Source organism: Macaca thibetana, chromosome 19, assembly GCF_024542745.1.
Source record: "Macaca thibetana thibetana isolate TM-01 chromosome 19, ASM2454274v1, whole genome shotgun sequence".
Classification (NCBI taxonomy): Eukaryota; Metazoa; Chordata; class Mammalia; order Primates; family Cercopithecidae; genus Macaca; species Macaca thibetana.
Window position 1 is genome coordinate 32,469,563 of NC_065596.1, and position 22,962 is coordinate 32,492,524.

Consider the following 22,962-nt stretch of genomic DNA (forward strand, 5'->3'; position numbering starts at 1 on the left):
TTGGCAAGGCAACTAGAAATGAGGATTAAGGTATCCTGTCTGAAAATGCACACCAGGTGTATTAGCTGATGTTTAAGGTTAAGCACTCAAATATTCATCATTTTCACCACATTTCATGCCTTCATGAGCTCTTGATATTTTGCTAAAGGTGTTCCACATTTATTTGATAGCATGTTCGGAACAATTTTACTTTCTATGTGATCTCCTGACAAATCATGAAGCTGAGTGCGTCACTGAAATCCTACCATTAATACTGTCACCTTATTCTCCAGCGTAAACGTTGACACTCACCGAGGTCATATTTCTGAGTAAAGGCTTTGTCATGGTCATCATATTTCTATCAACAATAAGCTCACTTACATTGAAATCTATGATGACACTGATAATAAAGTCTATCTTTCCACAGACTTTTCCTAGCCTCTGCATTCACAGAATTTATCTCTGTATACTTTTCAGACATATGAGCAGAAATTATTGCTCAAAACATCTCCACATTTAGTTTATTCAACATGTTTTCATTGACAGAACATATGAGGTAAAAGACCACTGAAGGCACTACCTTATTTACTGTATTCATCAAGTTGATCTCTAGGGCAAATTATTTTAACTCCTGAGGACAGACACACATCTGTCAACAGGCCGCACCATGTTTATGTTCCAAATGGCTAGAAACACACTGATGTTTAATGAAGTCTGAGTTGCCACAAAAGGCATTTCCATAGTCACTGCACTAGTAGGGTTTTTGGTTTTTTTTGAGACTGAGTTTCGCTCTGTCACCCAGGCTGGAGTACAGTGGCGTGGTCTCGGCTCACTGCAAGCTCTGCCTCCTGGGTTCACACCATTCTCCTGCCTCAGCCTCCCTAGTAGCTAGGACTACAGGCACCCGCCACCATGCCTGGCTAATTTTTTGTATTTTTAGTGGAGATGGGGTTTCACTGTGTTAGCCAGGATGGTCTTGATCTCCTGACCTCGTGATCCACCTGCCTCGGCCTCCCAAAGTGCTGGGATTACAGGCGTGGGCCACCGTGCCTGGCCTCACTGCACTAGTAGGGTTTTCATTCTGTATGAGTTCACTTGTAAGGAAGGAGCTGTGACTCTTCATTACAGGAGTTTTCAACTTGACTGATTCTACCCATTTCTCTTGTGTGCATTTTCTTATGTTTGACAAGGTTTGATAAGTGGGAGAAGGCTTTCTCACAATCACTGCATCCATACGGCCTCTCTCCTGTATGCGTTCTTTGATGTACATTGAGTACTGACTTTGTGGTGAAAGCTTTTCCACATTCATTGCACTCATAAGGTTTCTCTCCTGTGTGAATTCTCTGATGGGTAATGAGACCATATTTGTGTGAATAGGATTTTCCACACTCAGTACATACAAAGGGAGTCTTTCCTGTATGACATCTCTCATGTTGTATGAGGCATATTTTCTGGCTGAAGGCTTTACCACATTCATTGCATTCATAGGGTTTTTCTCCTGTATGAGTTCGCTGATGTATAATAAGAGTGCGCTTTGTGGTGAAGCCTTTACCACATTCATTGCATATGTAAGATTTCTCTCCTGTATGAGTTCGCTGATGTATAATGAGAGTGCGTTTGACAGTGAAGCCTTTTCCACATTCGCTGCATATGTAAGATTTTTCTCCTGTATGGGAGCGCTGATGTACAATGAGATTGCTCTTCACGGTAAAGCCTTTTCCACATTCACTGCATATATAGGGTTTCTCTCCAGTATGAGTTCGCTGATGTACAACAAGATAGCGTTTCATGGTGAAGCCTTTTCCACATTCACTGCATATATAGGGTTTCTCCCCTGTATGAGTTCGCTGATGTACAATGAGATTGCTCTTCACAGTGAAACCTTTTCCACATTCATTGCACACATAAGGTTTCTCTCCACTATGAGTTCGCTGATGAGCAATTAGATAGCGCTTCATTGTAAAGCCCTTTCCACACTCACTGCACATATAGGATTTCTCTTCTGTATGGGTTTGTTGATGTGCAATGAGACTACTCTTCACAGTAGAGCCTTTTCTATATTCATTGGGTATACAGATTTTGTCTCTTGTATTAGTTTTCAGATGCTTAGTGAACAGGACACTTCTGGATAATTTCTCACATTGACCACTTCCAGGATTTTCTGGTATATGAATGTTCTCATGGTAAATGAGCTGAGACTTCCTAAGGAAGGTTTGCTCACATTCAGTACATGCATGGGGTTTCTCAATTTTCTGAGTCCTCTGATGCTTAAAGACTTGGAATTTAGTATGGATGCATTTTGCATTTTCAGAAAATCTAGTTTTAGCATGCATACATTCGTGCTTAAGCGTTTTCTCACCTCCAATAAACTCAACAGGGTTATTTATTCCATGTCTTCTCTTCTGGTTTATTAAACTTAAACTTGATTTCAAATTTTTTCTGTACAAGTCAAATGTATCATGATTTTGCACTATAGGAAAATGTGTCTTGCTGAGATGTACAGTATTTCTAAGTGTATTCTGTCCATTGCATTGCTGCACACTCTTCAGAAGTCTTTGGTTTAGAGAGTGCTCTTGCAGAAGACTGTCAACCTTCCCGATTCCTAAGAAAGAACAGAGTAACAAATTCTTCCATGAGAATTGTATGAGATAAAAATGCTTATGAGGCCGGGCATGGTGGCTCATGCCTGCAATCCCAGCACTTTGGGAGGCTGAGGCAGGCGGATCACGAGGTTAGGAGTTTGAGACCAGCCTGACCAATGTGGTGAAACCCCATCTCTACTAAAAATACAAAATTAGCTGGGCATGGTGGCAGCTACTCCCAGCTACTCAGGAAGCTGAGGCAAGAGAATCGCTTGATCCCATGAGGCCGAGGTTGCAGCGAGCCGAGATTGCCCCATTGCACTCCAGCCGGTGGGGGGACAGAGCGAGACTCAGTCTCAAAAAAAAAAAAAAAAAAAAAAAAAAGCTTATGAGATGATTTGCTGGGGGCTGGCTCTTTATTGTCAACTCCATGATCCCAGTATAAAAGGAAATTATGAAGATATAAGCTGAAATAAGTAAGAATCAGATCCAAGAAAACACAAAAAGTCTTTAAAGCCATAACAACATTAAAAAAGTTATCAGATGGGGAGATGAATATATGGTGGAGTTGCTTAGGTAGCCTCAGATACTTCACATCTGTGACACCTTTCCTTAATGACTACAGTAAGACTCCTATAGCCACTGTCCTTGCTGGTTCTCACTTACCTGGACAATTTTTATTCTGGATTTTAGCAACTGTTATCCATGGTTCTTGTCCATGCGCCAACTTGGAGAGTACATCTGGTTTGCTAGTTTGATACCCTGTTCATGAGGAAAGACAAACACAAACATACTGAACTGGAGTCCAATATGTCAAGATGGGAAAATAATACATGAGATAAAGAAAACAATTTCAAAGTAAGCATTCTCTCTTAGAAGAGATTATACCACTTTGGGGTCAGAGAGGGGACTGAAAATGTAACTCTTCCAAACACCACAGTGACTGTAAAGCTTTGATTAGGTGAGCATAGGACAGTGTCTGGGCATTGTAGGCACCTCTAGGTGACACAGGGGAACTATTCTTACCCAGTGATACTAGGTGGTTATAGTTCTCCACCATCACATCCCGGTACAGGTTCTTCTGAGCAGTGTCCAGGAGCTGCCACTCCTCCCAGCTGAATTCCACAGCCACGTCCTCCAGGGTCAGTGATTCCTGTAATTACAAAGTCCTATTTAATATGATATAAACTCCTATTGTTAATATATAAGGATATATATTTTTTTAATTTCACAATACAGCCTGCATCTATATTCCTTTCTCAAATATACTTTGGTAGGAGCAAAATCCTCTATCTATACATATTAGCACCTATTTCTAAATATTAAACATAGGCAAATGACATCAGGACAAATAAAACATCCCTACATTACTAATGACTTCACGGCCAATATAACGATCTGTCATGAACAGACTCCACATCTTGAATTCAAAAAATAGTGCTTTTAAATAAATGTAAGAGAAAAGAGGAAACTATATAACTATAAAGCACAAAAGGCCCTTAAAGTTGATTAGATTTTATTTTTTAATTTTTAAAGAGACAGGGTCTTGCTCTGTAGCCCCAAATGCAGTGCAGTGTCACGGTAATAGCTCAATGAAACCTTGAACTCCTAGGCTCAAGCGACCTTCCGACCTCAGCCTCTCAAGCAATTAGGACTACAGGTGGATGCTACTACCAATTTTTGTAGACAGGGTCTTGTTATGTTGACCAGGCTGGTCTTGAAGTCCTGGCCTCAAGTGATCCTCCTGCCTTGTCCTTCCAAAGTGCTGGGATTACAGGTGTGCGCCACTGTGCCCAGCAAAAAAAAACTTCTAACAGAAAAACATATGTACATATGTGTAATAATTGACAGATTAACAGCATATTAGATACTCTGAAGATTATTGGTGAATTGGAATATATAACTGTGGAAATGGCAGAAAATGCAGTACAGAGAAAAAGAGATAAATCATAACAAAGAAGTTAATAAATATGAAATACAGAGTTGCAAGACCCAATGTATGCCCACTTACGGTTTCTAAAAGGGGAAATAGTGTAATAGAGAAGCAATATCTATTAATAAATATCTAAAACCTAAAATATTTCAGGACTAAATACCTCAAATCTCAAATTCAGAAATCCCAACAAGTTCAGAGCAGGAAGTCACAACTGGTGTGACACATCAGACTGAAACCACCATACATCAAATGCAAAGGGAAAACTATAGAATCATCAAGAGACAAAAGACAGATTACCTACAAAGAAATAACAAAATATACTGATGGCTGACATTTCAATAATAGAATCCAGAAATGTATGGAATACAATCTTCAAAGTCCTGATTCTTGCAACAAAAAAAGCCAATTTTGGACGGCCATTTAGGATTAAAACACATGGCTAGCAGATGACTTGCTGTCTTACAACTGTGATATCAAGGACCTCTTTGTCAACTCAACTGTCATTCTCCTGCTTCACAATAACTTTTCAGAGAACTACAAAGTGTAAAGTAGAGGTAACTAAGATCCAAGGAAATACTGATAAGAGAATCTATCCTATATTACTGTGTGGGATACTGCATAGTCAAGAAAGTAGACTCATGAGAGAGCACAACTGCTCAAGCCTGGTCAGCTTATCTCATTCCAAAATCTTTATGTGAGATGTCTATTGACTGGGTAAGTATAAAGTTAAATTTCTACCTCACTCCACTGTCCAAAAGAATTTATTACTGAGTGGAAATCTTGCAGGCCAACTCTTAAGGTGGCCTCTGATAATCTCATTCTCTAGCTGCAGTGACTTCTGACATCAATTACCTGGGTTAGGCCAAACTTCCCAGGTTAAAAGCACAATCCTCCACAAGACTGCCCTCACTTCAGACACAAGCTGCAAGCTTAAGGCTACACAGACCACCCTCAACTCCAATGAGCTGGCTACAAATGTGTGGAGCTACCATGACTCTCTCAGGTTTAATAATTTGATAGAACAACTCAGAGAACCCAAGAAAGTGCTATGTTTACAATTAGCACTTTACTATTGCAAAATGACACAAATCAGAATCAGCTAAAGGAAAATATGCACAGGGTGAGGTCTGGGAAGGTTCCAAACATAAAGCTGCTGACTGTCCTCTCCTCATGGAGTCCTGGGTGGCATTACATCTTCCTGACTACATCATGTAACAATATTCAAGAGTACTTGCCAACCAGTGAGGCGCACCCAAACTTTGATGTCCAGAGATTTTATTGAGACTTCATTATGTAGGCACAGTTTATTGAAGCATTGCCCATGTAGCTGAGTTCCATCTCCAGTTCCCTCCCCTTCCTGACTGGTATTACATGGCTCAAAGCCACAACTCTCTAATCACATAGTGCTCTTTTTGGCATGGGCAGCCCCTATCCAGAGTCATGTCACTGCCATAAATTATCTAGGGACCCACTATGAGTCACCACTGTACATATAAACTATTAAATATGAGTGGCCCACTATGAATGACACAGACACTAACTTGGGTAATTACAAGGGTTTAGAGGTTACCTCCCAGGAACGAAAACAAAGGCTAGCCAAATTCTTTATTACACTCTAGGTGATTCCTGCCCTTGTGCAGTACCATCCTCCTGAGTATCAAATGGCCTAAAAGCTTGTTTCTAAAGAAAAGAATACAGCAAAAGTGATGAGATGCCACTTTAAGATTACACTCTTTATGACTTGCATCTTGCTAGCAGAAGCTGTCATTTTCTAGCTTTGATTAAACAATTTGGCACATAGGAGAGGTGCATGTGGCAAAAAACTAAAGGTGGGCTTAGACAAACAGACAGGTAGAAACTGAGGACCCCAACAAAACTGCCTCATTTCTCATTCTGGAAATGAATCCTCCCAACAACCACATAAGTGAGCTTAGAAGCGCATCTTTTCCCATTTTAGCCTTCAGATCAGATTCCAACCCAGCCAACACCTTGATTATAACTGCATGAGAGACTGTGAACCAAAGTAGCCAGCTAAGCCTTGCTTTTATTCCTGAGCCACAAAAAAGTGTGAGTTTTTTTTTTTTAAGTGTTGTTTCAAGTCACTACATTTTGGAGTAATTTGTTAGCTACTAACAGGCAATGAATATAAGATATAAACTTAAGAAGAACTTATGAGGCCAGAAGTCGGGCACATATCTGTAATCCCAGTAATTCCAGAGGACAGTTTGAGCCCAGGAGTTTGAGACCAACCTGGGCAACATAGTGAGACCCTGTCTCTACTCTCAACAAAGAACAAAAAATTAGCTGGGTGTGGTAGTGGATGCCTGTGGTCCCAGCTATTCAGGAGGCTAAGGCAGGCAGATAGTACTTGAACCCAGGAGGTTGAGGCTGCAGTGAGCCATGATTGTGCTGCTGCACTCCATCCTGGGGAAGAGAGCGAGTCCCTGTCTCAAATAGAGAAAAAAAAAAGGAATAAAAACATGTTGATGATATAAGTAAAAAGCTTTAAAAAAAAAATGGCTCCTGCATGGGAAAAAATATTTTGAACAAGCTAAAAAAGAAGTAAGACTCTAGAAAAATATTTGCAACATATAAAAGAATCAATATCCAGTCAAGATAAACAATTATAAATCAGTAAGACCACAAAAAAATTAAATGAGCAAAGACTAAAGACACTTTATCACAGAATAAATAATCCAAAGAAACAACAAAGAGATGAGAAGGATCTGAACCTCACTGGTGAAACAAGGCAAAATAATACTGGATCATCTAGATCATGGAAAATACACAATTTGATAACATAGTAAGTGTTGGCAAGATTTGCAGCACTGAATGTTCTTTTTGTGCAGTGTTTTCCAACACTAACAACCAATTCTCCAATTATCTAAACATCAACTAGATGTCCAACAATTCAATTCAATTCTGACACTATCTATGTCAGAATCCACAGATTTAAGGGTTCAATCCCACAAGACTGCCCCCTCTTAAGCTCCTCTGCCCGGCTGCCCCACTGTCTGGGAAGTGAGGAGCGCCTCTGCCCAGCCGCCCCATGCCCCCACCACCGCCGCCACCACCACCTTCTGGGAAGTGAGGAGCGACTCTGCCTGGCCCCCTGCACTGCCTGGGAAGTGAGGAGCGCCTTTGTCTGCCTGCTGTGCGACCCTCCAAGTGTGAAGTGACAGCCTGTGTGTTTTTTCTGCCCTCCCCAAGTTTGCATTTGACATTAAAGTTTACTTTTCAATTAAAAGTTTTAAATTGGAGAATATATATTTAAAAATAAATAAATAAATAAATAAATAAACTGCCTCCTCTTAAGATGCCAGTCACCAGTCCTGGGCTACCAGTTTCTGACTAACTGGCTATAAATTTGGGGCTCCCACAAACCCCTCCTCAGGTCTGATAATTTACTAGAACAGCTCATAGAAGTCAAGAAACACTTTACTTATGGTACCTAGTTAATAATAAAGGATATAACTCAGGAACAGCCAGATTGAAGAAATGCATAGGGCGAGATATAGAAGAGGGCATCCAAGCTTCCATTCCCCTCTGGGTGTGGCATCCTCCCAGCACCCTGATATGTTCACCAACCTGAAGCTTGTTCAAGAGTTCAAAAAATTAGCTGGGCGTGGTGGCGGGTATCTATAGTCCCAGCTACTCGGGAGGTTGAGGCAGGAGAATGGCGCGAACCCAGGGGCGGAGCTTGCAGTGAGCCGAGATCGCGCCACTGCACTCCAGCCTGGGTGACAGAGTCAGACGCGGTCTATTTAAAAAAAAAAAAAAAAAACTCGCAGCCTGGGCGACAGAGCAAAACTCTGTCTCAAAAAAATAGTTATAACAAATAAAACTCTTTCTTTTTTTTTGAGACGGAGTCTGACTCTGTCACCCAGGCTGGAGTGCAGTGGCGCGATCTCAGCTCACTGCAACCTCCACCTCCCGGGTTCAAGGGATTCTCAGCCTCCCGAGTAGCTGTGACTACAGGCGTATGCCACCACGCCCAGCTAATTTTTGTATTTTTAGTAGCGACAGGGTTGTTGGCCAGGATGGTCTCGATCTCTTGACCTCATGATCCGCCCAGGATTACAGGCGCAAGCCACCAAGCCCGGCCTGTTCAAGAGTTTTTATAGAACTTACTCTCCAGTCCATTCTTCCTTTCAGTTCCAATCCTCTAATTGCTTAGTCTTTCTGGGGACCAGTCTCATCCTGACACTATCTAGCGGTCTCATAATTAGTCACCTTATGAGCAGAAACTCAGGTGTATCACAGGGGCTCCTTATGAATAACAAAAGACACACCTATTCCTCAGGAAGAAATTCCAAGGGTTTTAAGCATACTGTGCCATGAACTGGGAACAATGACCAAATATACTTCTTATCCATGTCACTTTCTATATACCAGACTGTGAAAAATAAATATACATTTGGTCTCTGCCCTCGAAATCTTTAGAATTGCTGAAGTGTCTTTTATATATGCTATTGAGATTACTGGTGCCTGGGGCTCTTCCATGGCCTCAGGAAGGGAGCTGGTTGCCAGGTGAACCAACCTTGTGATAGACAGTTGGAACTTTCAGTCCCACCTCTCCAACCAACCCCTGACCTCTGTGGAAGGGAGAGGTGATGGAAATTGAGCTTACCACCAATAGTTAATGAATTAATAAATTATGCCTATGTAATGAATCCACCATAACAATAAAAGGTTGAGGTTGAGAGCTTCCAGGCTGCTGAACATATGGCAGTCATGGGAGGGTAGAACACCCAGAGAGGGCATGGAAGCTCTGTGGCCCTTCCCCATTATCTGGACCTATGCATCTTTTCCAACTGGCTGTTCCTGAGTTGTACCCTTTCATAATAAGCCAGTAATCTAGTAAATAAACTGTCTTCCTGCATTTTTTGAGCCTTCTGGCAGATGAATAGATCTGAGAAGGGGGTTGTGAGGACATCCAATTGGTAGCCAAGTCGAATAGAAGTTGTGAGTAACCTGGGGACCCAGCACTTTTCAGGGGGGCAGGCTTGTGGGACTGAGCCCTCAACCTGTGGGGTCTGTCCTAAGTCCAGGCAATTAGTGTCAGAATTGAGTAAATTTTAGAATATCTAATAGGCATGGAGAATTGAATTGATGTGTGGGAAAAACCCCACATATCTGGTGTCAGAAACACTGTCTGAGGATAGAGAGTAAAACTGTTGTTCCTGCACATAGATACTCTTCTAAATGCTTTATATAGATTAACTCATTTTATGTCCTAACTTACTACATAGGTGCCATATCATTATCCCTCTTACAGATGAGAAAACTGGGTACATATGCTAAATGAAGTATGCGAGGTCACACAGCTGGCAACTGGCTCCAGAGTCAACACTTTTGACCATATGCCACGCTAACCATAAAGTGGAATGTACATTTTGACAGCAACTGAAAGTATGCATTAAAATAAAAAATGACTACATCCTATAATTGATTTATCTGTAAATACTGATATAATTTCACAAAATTATCCTCAAGTAATACTGATATAATTTCATAAAAAAAGCCACTAACACGACCATGTAAAACCTTGTTCATAGTCATGTGGTTTATAATAACATGCCTAAAAAAAAAAAAAAAAAGGTGGGCACAGTGGCTTATGCCTGTAATCCCAGCACTTTGGGAGGCCAAGGCGGGCAGATCATGAGGTCAGGAGATCAAGACCATCCTGGCTAACACAGTGAAACTCCATCTCTACTAAAAATACAAAAAATTAGCCAGGCGTGGTGGCGGGCGCCCGTAGTTCCAACTACTTGGGAAGCTGAGGCAGGAGAATTGTGTGAACCTGGGCGGAGCTTGCAGTGAACCAAGACTACGCCACTGCACTCCAGCCTGGGCAACAGAGCAAGACTCCATCTCAAAATAAATAAATTATTTAATTAATTAAAAAAAAAAAGTTGGTTGGCAGGCATCAGCATGCAAAAAATGCCAATATACCAAAAATGGTCTGGAGTATGTACATTAAAATGACACCCATAGTTCCTTCTTAAGAGGTGATTCATGTATCATTGTAATGGTCAAAAGTTGAACTACCAAGAAAGCATGCATTCTTTCATATTGAGTCTACTTTTTTTTCCTTCTTTTTGAGACAGGGTCTTACTTTGTCACCCAGGTTGGAGTGCAGTGGTACAAACATGGCTCACTGTAGCCTCATCCTCCTCAGCTCTAGCAATTCTCCCACCTCAGCCTCCCGAGTAGCTGGGACTACAGGTGTGCACCATCACACCCAGCTAATTTTTGTATTTTTTGTAGAGACGGGGTTTTACCATGTTGCCCAGGCTGGTCTTGAACTCCTGAGCTCAGGCAATCCAGAATCTACTTCTTTTTTTTTTTTTTTTTTTTTTTTTGAGACGGAGTCTTGCTCTGTCGCCCAGGCTGGAGTGCAGTGGCGCGATCTCAGCTCACTGCAAGCTCCGCCTCCCGGGTTCACGCCATTCTCCTGCCTCAGCCTCCCGAGTAGCTGGGACTACAGGCGCTGCCACCACGCCCGGCTAGTTTTTTGTATTTTTAGTAGAGACGGGGTTTCACCGTGTTAGCCAGGATGGTCTCGATCTCCTGACCTCGTGATCCGCCCACCTCGGCCTCCCAAAGTGCTGGGATTACAGGCGTGAGCCACCGCGCCCGGCCCAGAATCTACTTCTTAAGGCAGAATGAACCCCCACCTCTACTCCCAAAAGCAATCTAAGTTAATTTCTCCCTAGAACAAAATTATTCCAGTATATACTTCCTTAAATTCAACTGACATTTTCAGGCCACCATAAATCTATCAAAAAATCAAAGGGAAAATATAACAAACCAAAAATCACCTGGGTCTTGATCATTTTCTTCTGTGCTCAGAAAATAGTGGAAAACATGGACTATACGTCTTTGTCTCTTCTGCATTTGCCATGAAGTTTTCCTAGTCAGAAATATTAGTGTCCACTTAAAGTTGTCCCCGGAAATTATGATATCCAAGGCCAGCAACCTCCCTCTTCTTCCTTCATTGCTTCACTTGAGTTATCTTGCTTCTGGGAGCCAGGACCTAAGGACTGATAAACAAAATGGCTGTAAGTGTACATTCACCCTGGGTCCGGTCGTCGTCACTGCTGCTCTGCACTTACCTTAAATAAAAGACCCTAATATTCCTAACAGTTTCTTTATTTGGTGCCTCAGAGGTTTTCATGGTTCTAAATGTGTGAAAGCTATGCCTTTCTTTTGTGAAGCAGAAGTGGCATGACTATTGTAGAGAAGGTGGGCAAGCAGAACTGGCACAGTACAATGCCTTAGAGGCAGGTGAATTCCCAGACAGATCAATTTTAGGAAAGAGAACACATGGAAGGCTCCAAGAATGTCTTTAAAAAGCATGTGTGTCCATGTACTGGTTCAAAAGTCTCTATAAGCTCTATGGGTATACATACCTCATGTCAAGACCAATGTACTAAGCAAATCGTAAGAACTGTCTCATTTTCACATTATGCGCTAAAGGATTAACTTTACCCAAGAGAGGTTTGTCCTTTGCCCACAGTTTCTATGAGGCAAACTCTAAGACTTTGGAATATGCTGCTTGATAAAACTGTCTTTGGTTATCAGGGCAATTTGAGTCATGCGAAATTATCTATCCTAATAATGTGATTTACTATGGGAGGCCTTGGACCACGTGGTATTAGTTTGATATATGGAGGAGCTGGAGATTGAAGTCAGCCACATAGGCAGTCAATTGTGTGTATGTTAACTGATACCCAATAAAAATTCTGGACACCTGTAGGGAAAAGAAAGCGAGATCAGACTGTTACTGTGTCTGTGTAGAAAGAAGTAGACATAAGAGACTCCATTTCGTTCTGTACTAAGAAAAATTCTTCTGCCTTGAGATGCTGTTAATCTGTAACCCTAGCCCCAACCCTGTGCTCACAGAGATATGTGCTGTGTTGACTCAAGGTTTAATGGATTTAGGGCTATGCAGGTTGTGCTTTGTTAAAAAAGTGCTTGAAGGCAGTATGCTTGGTAAAAGTCATCTCCATTCTCTAATCTCAAGTACCCAGGGACACAGTGCACTGTGGAAGGCCGCAGGGACCTCTGCCTAGGAAAGCCAGGTATTGTCCAAGGTTTCTCCCCACTGAGATAGCCTGAGATGTGGCCTCATGGGAAGGGAAAGACCTGACCATCCCCCATCCTGACACCCATAAAGGAACTGTGCTGAGGAGGATTAGTGAAAGAGGAAGTCCTCTTTGCAGTTGAGATAAGAGGAAGGCATCTGTCTCCTGCACGTCCCTCTGCAATGGAATGTCTCGGTGTAAAACCCGATTGTTATGTTCTATTTACTAAAATAGGAGAAAACCGCCTTAGGGCTGGAGGTGAGCCGAGCTAGTGGCAATGCTGCTGTTTTATGTATGTGCACATCAAAGTATAGCACCTTTTCTTAACCTTGTTTATGACACAGAGACATTTGTTCACATGTTTTCCTGCTGACCCTCTCCCCACCATTACCCTATTGTCGTGCCACTTGCCCCTCTCCAAGATGGTAGAGATAATCATCAATAAATACTGAGGGAACTCAGAGACCACTGCCGGTGCAGTGCGGTTCCTCCATATGCTGAGCGCGGGTCCCCCGGGCCCACTTTTCTTTCTCTATACTTTGTCTCTGTGTCTCTTTCTTTTCTCAGTCTCTCGTCCCACCTGACGAGAAACGCCCACAGGTGTGGAGGAGCAGGCCACCCCTTCAGACACCAAGGCCTAGGTGAGCGGCAACAATGGTTACAATGGCTGGCAATAATAATATAAGGGTGTATATATAAGGATATGATAATTTAAAAACATATGAAGCAAAACAGAATGAGAGAGGATTAGACAATTCAACAATAATAACTGAAGACTGCATTACCGTACTTGCAATAATAAAGAAAACAAATAGAAACTCGGCAAGGATACTGAAAACTTGAACAACATAATCAACCAACTATACTTAACTAACATTTAACACTACACTCAACAGCAGTAAAATAAACTTTTTTTTCAAGAGTACATGTTGTATTCTCCAGGATAAGACCATGTGCTGGAATATAAAACAAGTGTCAATATATTCTAAATATATTTTCCAACCACAACAATTTAATTAGAAATCAATGTCAGAATGAAATTTAGAAGATATCCAAATATTTGGAAATAAAATAGCACAGATCTGAATAACCATGGTTAAACAGAAAATCATGAGCCAGGCACGGTGGCTCACGCCTGTAACCCCAGCACTTTGGGAGGCTGAGATAGGTGGAACACTTGAGGCCAGGAGTCCCAGACCAGACTGGTCAACATGGTGAAACCCCAAGTCTACTAAAAATACAAAAAATTAGCCAGGCACGGTGGCGCGTGCCTGTAATCCCAGCTATTCAGGAGGCCGAGATGGAAGAATCACTTGAACCCTGGAGGTGGGAGCAGAGACGGCGCCATTGCACTCCAGCAAGGGCAAGAGCAAGACCCTGTCTCAAAAAAAAAAAAAAAAAAAAAAAAGAGAGGGGAAAAAGAAAATCACATGGGAAATTGGACATATTTTGAACTGATTGGAAACAGAAACACAACATAAACATTAATTAGCTGTCCCTAAAGGAGTTGTTTTAAAAAAATAACTTTAAATCAGAAAAGAAAGAAAACCTGTATCAGAAAACACCCTCAAATGATTACTCATTGTCCAAACTGAGAAACTAGAAAACGAGGAGCAATTAAAACACAAAACAATTTGACTGAAAAAATAAACAGGAAAGTGGAAATCAGTGAAAAAAAAAAAAAATTTTTTTTTGAAAAGTGTCCAACAAAGAATATGAAAAGTGACTGAAAAGATCAATAAAATTGATACTTATTAACTAGACTGATCAAGAAAAAAAGACACAAGTTACCTTGTGTCTAAAGAAAGACATAGCTTTCGGCTGAGCGCGGTGGCTCAGGCCTGTAATCTCAGCACTTCGGGAGGCCAAGGCGGGCAGATCACGAGGTTGGGAGATGCAGACCATCCTGGCTAACACGCTGAAACCCCGAAACCCCGTCTCTACTAAAAATACCAAAAAAAAAAAAAAAAAATTAGGCGTGGTGGCGGGTGCCTGTAGTCCCAGCTACTCGGGAGGCTGAGGCAGGAGAATGGCGTGAACCCGGGAGGCGGAGCTTGCAGTGAGCCGAGATCGCGCCACTGCACACCAGCCTGGGCGACAGAGCGAGACTTGTCTCAAAAAAAAAAAAAATTAAAAAAAAAAAAAAGGCAGAGCTTTCACACATTTAGAACCTTGTTTTATTGCCCCAGGGTGTAAAAGGCTCCGAGGCACCAAATAAAGGAAGTAGAAATATCAGGGTCCTTTATTTAAGATAAGTGCACAGCAGCAGTGACAATCAGGAATATAACATTATCACTGCTGGCTCTACAAAACTTAAACAGCTTACGAAGTGACGTCATGAATTTTACGTCACAGATCTGTCTCCATATGAGAAGAGTGGCAATGTGGGAAGACAAAAAAGTTTTTGGTGGCCGGGGGCGGTGGCTCAAGCCTGTAATCCCAGCACTTTGGGAGGCCGAGACGGGCGGATCACGAGGTCAGGAGATCGAGACCATCCTGGCTAATATGGTGAAACCCCGTCTCTACTAAAAATACAAAAAACTAGCCGGGCGAGGTGGTGGGCGCCTGTAGTCCCAGCTACTCGGGAGGCTGAGGCAGGAGAATGGCGTAAACCCGGGAGGCGGAGCTTGCAGTGAGCTGAGATCCGGCCACTGCACTCCAGCCTGGGCGACAAAGCGAGACTCCGTCTCAAAAAAAAAAAAAAAAAAAAAAAAAAGTTTTTGGTAAGGACTGCGGGGACGGACTTGAACTGGATGGAGGGAAGTCGATTTGAGCAGGGGAAAATGAAGCCTTCAAGTCTGTCCCCGCATTCAAGGTTTCAACCGATTATCAAAGGGCTCTGGACCTCCTCACACACTGACAGTCCCTACCAGGCTTCTCCGTGACTCAGCCCCATATTAAATCCAATATGAAACCCCAAACATCTAGGAAACCGAGAGGACATCTCCCCAACCCAGACATCTCTAAGGCTGAGCTCCACATTAAATTGTGACCCTGAACCAGGCCCCCGCGTTCACAGGTACAAACTTCTCACTCCAGTTCCCAATCACTGAGCCCCACAAACCAAGTGACTCACAAGGACCTCAAACCCAGACAGCGTCGGACTCGAAGCTGATTTCCTCAGACTCTTCACCCCTACAGCCAAAGGCCCAGTCATTAACGCCCCGCTTCCTCAGCGACTGCGTTCAAATACAGCCCCAACCTGGATGCTCCGGGCACCATCGGGTACACAGACCTACAGCCCCGAGTCCATGTCCAGAACACGACTCACCCGAGCCCGAACCTCTCCAGACACCACTAGCAGCGACAAAACGCCGCATCCACGTCCGAAACCGCTTCCAATTCACACACGCTCCTGCGCGGCTTCCCGGACGCTGAGCGGTGACGACGATGAAGTGAGGCGAGAACCATGGAGCCTGCCTGGCATCGCGAGTTCAGACTGCGGGCGCCGCTCTATGAGGTCACAGGGCTGCGCCCGTGGCAGCGTTTCTGACAGAAGCGGCCATAATGGCTGTGGAAATCACTCTTGGCCACCCCAGTGCCTTTCTCAATTCGTTGCGAGGGACACTCAAGAGTCGGGTGCCCAGCCAAGGCCAGCACGGCGCAGTGGCATTCTATTCAGCCGACTGGGGAGAAAAAGATGGCGGCACCCTCTGTGCCCGTTATAGCTGAGAGTGGAGCCTTAGCTGGAGCACCATGGGCACGGCCATCTTAGAGGAAGGCAGCAGCCATACGGCAGAGAAAATGCTTAGATCCAGGACAATTGGAAAAATAAACAAGGTTTGAAGAAACCACGGTGCTGGCCAGGAAGCGGTCACAGAATTGCCAAAACCAGTGGTCACTGAAAGTGTTAGATTTGGGGATAGGACGGGGGTTGTGGACTGGGTAAGGCTTTTGTAGGTTAGATTAGACGCTGACTAGATGGACGAAGCCGAGAATAGGAGTGATGCTCCATTAAGTGCTAATACCCACATGGGGCTTGCTATAAAACAGTGGGGAAGGGGAAGAAGAGGTGAAGGTGCAACTGTGTTAGTATCTACATGTTTCCTTCCAGAAGTAAAGGAAGATGACAGTGGGGCACTTCAGAATATGAAATTATTAGAATGCGATCATCCTACTTTGCCATGTTTCCAGATTGTTTTAAAAGTAACACTTAAGAAATGTTAGTTCTATTTTTGCAGATGTTGGCGTTGTAACTGTAGAAGATTTAAGTAAATATTGCCTTGTTGGAAGGCAACCTAGAGCCAATTTAATTTTTTCGTTTTCTTTGACAGCAATTCTAAAAGTTATTTGGTGAAAAGCTATCTTAATATTAACCACAACTTTGTAATTTACAAAAAAAAGGGAATTACAATGAGAGATGAATACTTTGGTAAATTATGGAACATCTGCTCAACTGTAAGAGTATATATCAATTTAAGAGAATATACTACAATTGTTTTATAAAAAAAGGAAGGATAACTGTATTCGTCACAGGACAAAAAATGATCTGCAGGATAGTATATATTTTATGGTCTTGTAATTGGAAGAAATCATAAACATCTTTTGGAAAATTGTGATTGGTTAAACAAGACATTTAGTTTGAATTAATATTGTTTGTGTTTATAGGTAGAGAATGCCATGTTTTTGCTTGGAAAATATTCCCAATTTGTACTTCTTAATTTTAATATCTTCGTATCATAATCATGAATATCTATATTATAAAACAGATGTTGATCTTAGAAAAAAATTAGGTATGATGATGTATAAGTTCATGGCATGATAAATGCAAAATAGGCTGTTTTCTTTCAGAAAGTATACTCATGCATTTGAAAAATTCTGGAGAATATACTAACAATATTTGACTCTTCCATACAATTATGGTGACTTAAAATTTCTTCATTGTACTTATGTTTTGTAATTTCTAGAGTGAAGGGGGCCTGCCCCTCCACACCTGTGGGTATTTCTTGCAAGGTGGAGACTGAGAAAAGAAATAAGACACAGAGACAAAGTATAGAGGAAGAAAAGTGGGCCCAGGGAACCGGCGCTCAGCATACGGAGGACCCGCACCGGAGGACCCACACGGACACTGTTCTCTGAGTTCCCTCAGTATTTATTGATCATTATCTCTACCATCTCGGTGAGGAGGATGTGGCAGGACTATAGGGTAATGGTGGGAAGAGGGTCAACAGGAAAACATGTGAGCAAAGGACTCTGCATCATAAATAAGTTTAAGGAAAGGTGCTGTGCCTCAGTATGTATGTAGGCCAGATTTATGTTTGACTTTACATAAACACCTCAGTGCAGTAAAGAGCAGTATTGCTGCCAGCATGTCTCACCTCCAGCCATAAGGCAGGTTTCTCCTATCTCAGTAAATAGAATGTACGATCGGGTTTTACACTGAGACATTCCCTTCCCAGGGAGGAGCAGGAAACAGATGCCTTCCTCTTATCTCAACTGCAAAGAGGCCTTCCTCTTTCACTAATCCTCCTCAGCACAGACCCTTTACGGGTGTCAGGCTGAGGGATGGTCAAGTCTTTCCCTTCCCACAAGACCATGTCTCAGGCTGTCTCAGTGAGGAGAAACCTTGGACAATACCCAGGCTTTCTTGGGCAGAGGTCCCTGCAGCCTTCCACAGTGCATTGTGTCCCTGGGTACTTGAGACTGGAGAATGGCGATGAGTTTTACCAAGCATACTGCCTGCAAACACATTTTTAACAAAGCACAACCTGCACAGCCCTACATCCATTAAACCTTCAGTCAACACAGTACCTTTCTGTGAGCACAGGGTTGGGGCTAGGTTTACAGACTAACAGCATCTCAAGGCAGAAGAATTTTTCTTAGTACAGAACAAAATGGAGTCTCTTATGTCTACTTCTTTCTACATAGACACAGTAACAGTCTGATCTTTCTTTTCCCCACAAGTGAGGATCCCATCATGGGCTGATCACAGTCCTGTGGACCAGGTGCTAAACTTACCTACCAGAGATTAACATTCCAGATGAACGGGACTGAAATTTAATCCTGGATGGAATATGTTATAACACTCAAGAAATTATACGAACATGCAATGCTTATTCTCTAGTGTGGGGGAAAGAGAGATCAGACTGTTACTGTGTCTATGTAGAAAGAGGAAGACATAAGAAATTCCATTTTGATTTGTATTAAGAAAAATTCTTCTGCCTTGAAATGCTGTTAATCTGTAACCCTAGCCCCAACTCTGTGCTCGCAGAAAGGTGCTGTGTTGACTCAAGGTTCAATGGATTTAGGGCTGTACAGGATGTGCTTTGTTAAAAATGTGTTTGCAGGCAGTATGCTTGTAAAAGTCATCGCCGTTCTCTAATCTCGAGTACCCAGGGACACAGTGCACAGCGGAAGGCCGCAGGGACCTCTGCCTAGGAAAGCCAGGTATTGTCCAAGGTTACTCCCCATGTGATAGCCTGAGATATGGCCTTGTGGGAAGGGAAAGACCTGACCATCCCCCATCCCAACACCCAAAAAGGGTCTGTGCTGAGGAGGATGAGTGAAAGAGGAAGGCCTCTTTGCAGTTAAGATAAGAGGAAGGCATTTGTTTCCTGCTCGTCCCTGGGAATGGAATGTCTCGGTGTAAAGCCTGATCGTATGTTCTACTTACTGAGATAGGAGAAAACCGCCTTATGACTGGAGGTGAGACATGCTGGCGGCAATACTGCTCTTTACTGCGCCGAGATGTTTGTGTAAAGTCAAACATAAATCTGGCCTAGGTGCACATGAAGGCATAGCACCTTTCCTTAAACTTATTTATGACACAGAGTCCTTTGTTCACGTTTTCCTGCTGACCCTCTCCCCACCATTACCCTGTTGTCCTGCCACATCCCCCTTTCTGAGATGATAGATAGTGATCAATAAATACTGAGGGAACTCAGAGACCAGTGCCGACGTGGGTCCTCTGTATGCTGAGCACCGGTCCCCTGGGCCCGCTTTTCTTTCTCTATACTTTGTCTCTGTGTCTTATTTTTCTCAGTCTCTCATCCCACCTGACGAGAAACACCCACAGGTTGTGGAGGGGCTGGCCACCCCTTCACTCACTGATCATTTCCAGGAGTGGGCTGATACGACTTTGCTGTGGCAGGTTGTGCTGACTCACGGGATAAGGAAGGTAATTCAAGGGCCTGGTTGGTGGAGCACTTTTGCCTGACTCATTGCTGTAGATAATCTGCCCTGAATCCATCCTGTTACACAGTGTGGGAGTGGTGATGGGAGCACGAATCCACAATTTAGGGCAGAGATGTTCAAATTTAAGAAGGCTCTTTTTATAAATGTAGAGTCTGAACCCCATCCCCAGAAATTCTAGCTTGGAAAGCCGGGGAGTGACTCAAGAATTTGCCTTCTTTTACAAGCTTCTCAGAGAATGCCGAGGCAGGCACCCCAAAGAAAACACTTAGAAAATTCTATAGTGTTATGGACTTACAAATATGATGGCTGTCTCCCCACAGTACACTTAGGCTTTGGTTCAAATTACATCTGCACAGAAAAGCCTTCCCTGAAAACTCTTACTAAAATAACTCTTATTACAATCTATGAACTTGCTAGGCTTTATATTTCTTCCTAGCACTTATCTGAATTTGGTTTTGTATTTATCTTACTCAGTCTCCTTCACCAGACTGTATGTCGTATCAAAGCCAGCACTTTGCCTGTTTTGTTCACTGATGTGTCTCCATTGTCTAAAACATGCCTGCCATGGTGTAGAAGCTCAAAAATTATTTTCAAAGGAGTGAATTACTCAATATGGAGTCAGGGATTAAATTCTGCCACAATACTATGTGGCAAATATCTATTACTTTTATAAAGAGAACTCACCGTTTATAAACTGGATTAAATCTCATTAGATCAAGGGAAGTAACTCTGGATAGAGAAAACAGGAACCGTTTCTAGGAAAAACTAATAATTTTTTGCCACCAGGCCTGCTCGAAATGATTAAGGAAGTTTGCATAAAAAGGAAATAACTAAAGGAAACATAACATCAGGAATGCAGAAAAAACAACAGAAAGGGTAAATATGTTATAAAATGTAATATTCTTTTAAGTTTAGAAATTGTGTTTGCTGGTTGGAAGCAAAAGTTACAATTTTACTTGATATGGTTCTCGGTGGATGTAGAGATGCTGAACGTCATTTTCTGTTAGGGATGTGTAAGTTGAGTCCATGATCATATACCACCGCATACCTAATAGGAAAGCTAAAGCACACTGGCAATGCCAAGAGCTAGAAAGAGCATGGAACAAACGGAATGCTCACACATTGGTGGTGGGATGTAAATTAGTACAGCCACTCTGGGAAAGAGTTTGGCCATTTCTCATAAAGTTAAACACAAACTTACCATATTCACCAGCAGTCATGCCCCCAGTGTCTATCCCAAATATATAAAAACTTATGTTCATACAATATCGGGTACACAGATAGTCACAGCATCTTTACTTATAACAGCAAAACACTGGAAACAACCCAAATGTCCATCAACAGTTAATGGATACACAACCCTGGTGCATCCGTCTAAAAGAATACTAACTCAGTAACAAAAATTAAAACTATTTAGACACCCAACAATTTGGATAGATCTTAAGGGTAATCTGCTGAGTGAACGAAGCCCTATCTCAAAGGTTGCATACCTTACAATTCCATTTTAATAGCATTCTTGAAATGACAAAATTAGAGTGATGGGATCAGTGGTTACTATGGGTCATATTAGGAGGACAGTGTGAGTATAAAGAGGTAGCAAGAGGAGGCCGTGTGCAGTGGCTCATGCCTGTAATCCCAGCACTTTGGGAGGCTGAGGCAGATGGATCACCTGGGGTCAAGAGTTCAAGACCAGCCTGGCCAACATAGTGAAACCCCGTCTCTACTAAAAATACAAAAATTAGTCAGGTGTGGTGGTGAGCGCCTGTAATCCCAGCTACTCGGGAGGCTGAGGCAGGAGAATCGCTTGAACCTGGGAGGCAGAGGTTGCAGCAAGCCAAGATCATGCTATTGCACTCCAGCCTGGGCAACAAGAGCAGAACTCTGTCTCAAAAAAGAAAAAAAAAAAGAGGTAGCAAGAGGATGTTTCTTTCTGTTGGCACAACAGTTCCACATCCTGATTGTGGTGGGATTTACATAAATCTATACATCTTACAGAATTTCTTAGAACTGTACATAAAAATAAATAAAACAGCAATTACTGCACGCACAAAGTAGTGAAGTCCAAATAAAGGCTGTAGTTTAACAGCATTGCACTAATGTCATTTTATTGGTTTTGATTATTATGGTTATATAAGATAATATTGATGATGCTAAGCAAAGGATACTGAGGAAACACGTATATTTTGTAATCTCTTGTGAATCTAAAATTATTTCAAAACAAATTTTAGAAAAATAATATTTAAGGCATTTTTGTAAACTACATAATGGTACCTACTAACTTGGATAAACACATCCAAATATACTGAATTACATTTATCAATAAATTGAAAAAATAAATTTGGGGGCTATATGTAAGATCTAATAAATAATTACATCAGGTTGGCACAGAAAGCACCTGTTATATATGGCATTAAAGTTTAATCAATGATAAGAACAGCCCACTTTACAGTTATGGAATCATTGATAATATGCAAGGTATGCTGTCCCAGAATAGACATCAAGTGTATCATGAGTTTAGATTTGTGAAAGTCCTCAAATATGTATCATTTTCATGAGACTTTTTTACTTCATGAATTTCCTGATCCTTTTTAAAGTTACTCTTCATTTCAGTTTTATTTCTGTATGAAGTAATGATGATGAGGCAGAATTTATCACTGAAATCCTACTGTATTCACTGCCATTTGAAACTTTTTCTCCAGTGTGAAATATATCTGCCAACTGTTAAGGTTTTATTTCTGGGCAAAGGCTTTCCCCATGATAATGCTGCTAGTATGTGTAAGTTCACTGATGATCTATTATGATCACTGATGAGACAGGGTCTTTCTTCCCATAGAAGGCTTTCCTAGCCTCCCCCTTTATAAGATTTATCTCAGTAAATACTTTTCAAGACATAGTTACTTAGAAAATTTTCAAGACTTTTCTGCATTGGATGTATCAAGTTTATTTCCTACATGTTTATTGTGACATACAATATGAGGTAATTAATCACTGAAGGCACTAGTGCATTCTCTGCATTTGTTAAAATTCACTCCTGCAAACTGCATAATCTTCCAAGTGTGAAAATCTAGCAACAGGCTGCTCTACACTGCCTATATGCATGTATGCTAGGAGCACACTGCTGTTTAATCAGTTCACATTACTTTTTTTCTTTTTTTTTTTTGAGATGGAGTCTCGCTCTGTCGCCCAGGCTGGAGTGCAGTGGCACAATCTCCGCTCACTGCAAGCTCCGCCCCCTGGGTTC

General features: G+C 42.1%; 2 protein-coding genes across 2 annotated transcripts in view; one reads left to right on the forward strand and one right to left on the reverse strand.

The window, feature by feature from the left end:
• Positions 1–22,962, forward strand: part of PPP2R1A (protein phosphatase 2 scaffold subunit Aalpha) — a 526,337-nt gene that overhangs the window by 312,282 nt on the left and 191,093 nt on the right. The window lies entirely within an intron of this gene.
• Positions 980–16,285, reverse strand: ZNF614 (zinc finger protein 614). Its single transcript, XM_050771344.1, has 5 exons — positions 15,859–16,285; positions 11,322–11,543; positions 3,588–3,714; positions 3,228–3,323; positions 980–2,581 (listed from the first exon to the last, which is right to left on the reverse strand). Exons 2-5 carry the CDS (start codon positions 11,334–11,336, stop codon positions 1,071–1,073), a joined length of 1,749 nt encoding a protein of 582 aa, XP_050627301.1. The 5' UTR covers positions 11,337–11,543; positions 15,859–16,285; the 3' UTR covers positions 980–1,070.